General features: G+C 39.9%; 1 protein-coding gene across 1 annotated transcript in view; it reads left to right on the plus strand.

Annotated features, from left to right (window-relative positions):
- LOC114245065 (uncharacterized) overlaps window positions 1-5072 on the plus strand; it is a 19009-nt gene extending 13937 nt beyond the window's left edge. The window contains exons 12-15 of the mRNA XM_028177069.2: window positions 811-1715; window positions 2221-2326; window positions 2773-2875; window positions 4444-5072. Coding sequence (XP_028032870.2) covers window positions 811-1715; window positions 2221-2326; window positions 2773-2875; window positions 4444-4637 — 1308 coding nt within the window. The 3' untranslated portion in view covers window positions 4638-5072. The remainder of the gene's footprint in view (window positions 1-810; window positions 1716-2220; window positions 2327-2772; window positions 2876-4443) is intronic.
- The last annotated feature ends 1158 nt before the right edge of the window (window positions 5073-6230 follow it).

Here is a 6230-nt window from a genome sequence, read left to right on the forward strand (position 1 = left end):
ATTTTTTAATTTTGATAAAATTCTGCTGAAGTGCAGTTGGGGATCATTACGGGACTTGTTTAGTAAACTCAACCAGCATATGACCCCTCAATTCCAACGTGTAGACTGATGATTTACATACAAGTCCACCCAAAAAAACCGATCAACCAATACATTCGGCAACAAATCGGAATGTTTTAGTAACAGACACAGAACGTTGGCTTTCCCGAACTGATACTTCCTCATCATACGTAACGGTAGCGTCCTCCTCCACCGCCATTGCTACAATGTCCTGTTTATTTTTACCGCGAATAACCAGCGGGGTCCTTATTCATATTTAGATCGATAAATAAAAAAAGATGTGTGGTGTCGTGGGACACCGGATAGGAACGAAGTTGCTTATAATGAAAATATTAATTTTAAGTTCTATTCGAGGTATAAAGAAAATAATTATTCGGGTATACATTTTTATTATGATTTTTTTTATTGATATGAAATAAAAAACAACTTTACAAAGTTATCAACTTTATTTTATTCACAATGATTTATAAAAAATATATAATAATAATATACAAAGAAACAGCTATTTATATGTATAATAATAATAACCATCATCGCGTAGACTATACATTAGACACTGTATAGCCATCATACTAAGACTATACATAAATAATAAAAATCTTACGTTACGGATGTTTTTTTGCCGGTTAGGTTAACTCCTCCGCATCGTCCCATAAGGAACTTCGTTCCAAAACAAATCGACAAACAAAAATTGACAAATGTAAATAATATTTTTGTATAGTAACACAGTATAACGTGCTTTCCGAACAGGGAGGATCATCGGAGAACGAAGGATCAAGCGTCGGATCCCGCGTCAATATACAGCAAAAGTTACAGGAGAAGAAACAGAAGCAGCTCGCCGAACTGCGCGTCATAGAGGAGGAGATCAAACAGGGCAAGCTCGCCAAGACGACGCCCGTCGCCGCCGAAGAGATCTACAGCAGCCTCCAGAGGCAACCGATACCGAGGGCGAAGACGCACGCCGAACCACCGCCATGGCCCTCCATAGAACTGACGCACTCCTATCAGAACTACCCGGTGCTGCCTCACAACTGCGGCCTCTACCCGGCCTACACGGATAAACAAGACTTCGGCCCACAGAACAACGAGGACGCGAACGATCTGAAGATGAGGAGGATACAGAATCGATACGAAAACAGAACGTTCTATGAGAGTCCGGCCGGTGCCAGGAGCGAGGGCAGGCCGCCGCTGCGTTCACCGAACTATATCGACAACAGGACCTACGACAGCAACTGCGCCAGTCCCAGGACCCTCAATAGTCCCGGGAACTACATAGCCGACGTCGCCAGTAATAACTACGACGCCATAGACAAAACCCGAAACGGCCTGTACAGCGAGGAGCATAGACAATTAGGAGAATATTCCGGTTACTGCGAGAACAATCAGTACAAGTACGAAGGGAAGGACGAGTACGCGTCCGCCTTGCATAACGCTTTATCGAACGTCCAGACCATAGATAATATGCGGAGTTATAACGAGAGCGGTGCGCAGTATGGCCAGAACTGTGAAAGGTTCGTGTATTCAGGGTTGCCCGGAAAGAAAATGGAACAGATCAGGAAAATGCAGAGGTGCAGGACTCCTGAGATATTGTTGGCGCCCCATTATTTGGAGGGCTGCAATAGACAAGTGTGCTGTCAATGGGGACCCCCGTATGGGTAAGTTTTGTACTTAAAAAATATTTATATTCCCTTCCGTTTAACAAACTACTTTTTAAATTAATATGTTATCTGTGGCCAATTGCAAAATAGTATTATGTAGATTAACCCTTTGTTTGCTGTGTAGGCCACGAATGCCCTACGCGGTGCCCTGAAGTAATCATGTCGATTTCTGTTACTTATGCGCCTAAATATCTAGTAGATCTGGGAAAGACAAATCCGAATCAATACTGAGAATACTATTTTATCACACCTAAAAGACTAAGGCATACATTAACAAACAAAAGAAGGCAAAGGGTTAGGCAATCCGGGAGTCTTAGTAACAGACATAATTATATCAGCGCGCCGCGTAGGGCACCGGTAACCTACATGGCAGTCAAAGGATTAAAACCTATTTCGTCATCAAAGGAAGTGAGGCTTTTCGAGAACTTATTTTTTTTAGTAACAGAAAGAGGACGCCGCTTTAGGCTTTTCGAAAACATTTTAATTTTTTTTTTTTTTGTAGTAACAGGAAGAAAGAGGACGGCGCTCCGGCCAGTAGCGGGGAGGAGTCCAGTCCCGACGGACAGAACCGGGAGACGCCGCGGCCGCCCAGCGACATCGACAGCCAGGTTCTCGCAATATTTCTCTGTTTACGTCTTACAAGCTGCATTATTATATCGTTTGTCCTTGAAATTTAACGGAGACCATTAGCTATAAAAGTAGTACGGAGCAGTATGCTTAGTGCGAGTTTTTTAACTTCTCGATCTCGTAAAAGTTAACTCAAATTTGTATGGAGTTGGAACGTTTACCAACGTTTGCCGCTAGGAGCGCTGATTCGTACATGTCTTACCGGCTATCTATAACCCATCCCATATAACATGAGATCGGGATCCCAAACAGCTGCCCCGGGACTGCAGTCAGGTAGATTTTTTTTAACGGATTTTATGACCTGGTAACTAAGTCCTTTAGGTCAAATCTTATTTTAATATATATTCTTATTTTTCAGTCAGACAAAACACAAAACGGTACAGAGTGTTATTTCTTGGGTTTTTTTAACATTCTCACATGGTTTTAGATATCTTTGCCACGATCGTATACCTTGCCGAGGGAGTTCCGTTACTGGCGCAGAAGGCCCCGCCTCAGGGACGCGCACGTGCCCAGCAACAACAGCAGTGACGGTGAGCACTTGCACGCTTCTATCGCGTTACATTATCGACAAAAAGTCAATTCTTAATGATAACTAAAATTTTATTTCACTCGAATACCGCTCCGGCTCCGCTCGGGTCATTAACGAATGAGTCGACTATTATCAAAGCCGGCAATCTGACTTTTGGACAATGATTGGTAAATCAGAAAAACGAATTATTGACTTTGTATTCCATTGGCAGTCACAAAACTCTTCGGAACGACATCTTAGATAAATAACAGGTTAACTATTAACCTTTATTTAATGCAGGTTTTGAACCGTATTCTTTGAAGGAGACGATTATATTCAAATCAATCTGTATTGACATATCAATAATTTTTTTTTTGTCCAAATGCACAGATTGCCACCTTTGATAATAGACGACTCAAATATTTCAACGATATTTGACGTGGTTTTATTTTTTAAAATAAAAGAACACTCATTCCGGCATAACTATAATAGTCAGCAGTCAGACATAAGCTGCCGCGACACTTTTTGTGAATAATAATGTGTTCTACAAAGTCGTAGTACATTATTTTATTCTATCATCAATAGTTTTCGCAGGGCATGCGATGTAAAAAATATTTTAGGTAATTTTTATACACCTTGGGTTACATTTTTTGGAGTTTTAGTAAGAATCCCTAATTTCTTTCAAAAACGATTATAGCTTGTCACTCGGGAATAGTGTAGCTTCCAAACAGTGAAAGAATTTTTCAAATCGGTTCAGTAGTTTCGGAGCCTATTCAATACAAGAAACAAACAAACAAATCTTTCCTCTTTATTATATTAGTATAGATAATTAGTAAGACTCATTTTGTAATTAAAAGTAAGATATGTTATACATATATTTTATGAATTTAATGGGCTTTTTTTATTTGAGTCTACATTATTGCATGACTATTAATTATTGAATGTGCATATTTTTACGAACATTTGTACGTTGAAGTTATATTTTCTTTATTCATAAGAAGTGTTTCTAATTATATGACTACCACTGTATATTCTATTATCATCGGTCGTTTATACGTTCGCTAACATTCAAGTTAATCCCAAAGATCACGTGTTTACACACAAAAAGATACAAGTCCAGCTAAAAGAAAGCATTTTTTTAAATACTAGTGGTCCCTCTGTAGTCGAAACTCGACTATAATTAATTGAAATTATAAGTTTGAACATTATTATGGTTATATTGTCAAAGACTATTAAACTAATCACAGATTTCGCCAAGACTACACTATAGACAAATAATATTAAAGATAAACAATATTAACCTATTTTCAATTTGACCACAGACTTTTAGCATTAAATAAAGTTTGACACTAAACAAAAAGTATATATATACATATGTGAGTGTCAACTACATGGCAGTATGTGTGTGTTTTCTTTATTGATTTTATGTATCTTTTATACATTATTTTTAAAAAATATTACCATTATGCACTCCTTCTTATTCTCTATAAGTGTGGGAAATTTCATACTTCTCCGTCCGCGAAATCTTCGTAAAAAGGGGTAAAAGTTTTTGCTTCACGTATTAATCTAAAGATATTATTGTTCCTTTAGGAGACGTGGACAGCGCAGATAACGACAGCGATCGTCGTTCGAATTGTTCGGCGACTTCACAGATCCAAAGTCCAACTTACGGTGAGGCTTACCAGTACCAACCCCGCCCGGACCTGTACGGGGCATGTCCGCCCCGGACCAGACGGACGCACGGATACAGGAAACAAGTGCCTAAACCAGAGACAAAGTTATAGTTGACACTTCTAGTATAGATCACAATCAGTCATTGTTTAAAAAAATAAGCTTAATATAGTCTTTATTACCTTGTCCACAAACTGTTTGATATATAAAAAAAAATATTAAAAAAAAAGTTTATTTTCTTGTATTTATTTTCGTAATACAAGTCGCTTCCAGTACATTTATTGAGACATGTTATCGAAGTCTGCCAGTAGTACTTAAAGTACGAGGGGAATCAAGTAAGAACAACCGATAACAATAATTGACGTGTACTTTTTAAAATTGTAAATAAACTTAACCATCCAAATTGGATCTCTCAAAAACCTTTCTAGTTGTAATTATCTTTATTAACGAAATGCCATGTAAGTATACTAAACATTATTTTATATAATTGTATATTTGTACCTTTGTACGATACTGTATATTGAACAACTAATAAATGACAATGAAATGATATTTTTGTATCTCTTATAACGACTATACATTTTGGAAATTATTTTTCAATTTGACGCTTTCCATAACCCATTCCTCTATAAATGCGAGAAACTAAGAGTATTGTCGTGTCACTACTGCTATCAAAGTTTTATAATCCAGGCGCTTAGTAACAGAAATCGATAGAAATATACTTCAGTACGCCACTTTTTTTCCCTACCTATTCGCTGGTAGCCTAAGAGGCTTTACCAGAGCTCACGGGCTCAATCTAAGAGAATTTGCTAACATTGACTTTCACGGTGAAGGAATAACATCGTGTAATAAAAATCAAACCCGCAAAAATTATAATTTGCGTAATTACTGGTAGTAGGACCTCTTGTGAGTCCGCAAGGGTAAGTACCACCACCCCTCCGTTTCTGTCGTGAAGCAGTAATGCGTTTTGGTTGCAAGGGCGGAGCAGTCGCTGTACGGTTAAAAGTGAGACCTCACAACTCATGTCTCAAGGTGGATGGCGGCATTTACGTTGTAGAGGTCTATGGGCTCCGGTAACCGCTTAACATCAGGTGGGCTGTGAGCTGGTGCACCCATCTAAGCAATAAAAAAATGGCCCTAGCAAGAGCAATGCTGCGCAGAATCCATGCTTGAATCGGAATCTCAACCCACCGAGAAGATCTGGCGAGAAACTCAGTGGGTTGTGTATGGGTTAGTTCGCTCCCTTCGTCGTAGTCGACTAGTTCCACGAGAATGGTAACTGTTGCTTGAGAGGTCTAAAAACACGTGAATTCGGGGGATCCGATAAGACATGTTTCGGGTGAAGGCTTTGCGTTGCCCCGTCGCGGTCGGATAAGTAATTAGCGGTGGCCATGATAAGAGGGTTTTCGTGACGCGCTGCTTTGTCGAAGTAGCGTTCCGCCGCTTCCTTAGAGCCGAGTCACACCGGAATGGCAGCGGCCGGCAGCGTCGCGGCGAGAACTTTCACTGTGAAATAATTTTAAACTTTATCTATATACTTAAAAGATCAGTTTCGCTTGAAAAGCTAGAAAAGGTCGCGACACAGCCGCCGCCCGCCCGCGGTGAAGCGAGCAGCCGCGCGCCACGTGCGTCTTGTCGGTAGTTCTGCCCTTCGCTAGAAGTAATAGTGTTCTGTGGTTCTGCCCGTGGCTGCCAGCGGCGACACG

This window comes from Bombyx mandarina, chromosome 20, assembly GCF_030267445.1.
Source record: "Bombyx mandarina strain Sakado chromosome 20, ASM3026744v2".
NCBI classification, from domain to species: Eukaryota; Metazoa; Arthropoda; class Insecta; order Lepidoptera; family Bombycidae; genus Bombyx; species Bombyx mandarina.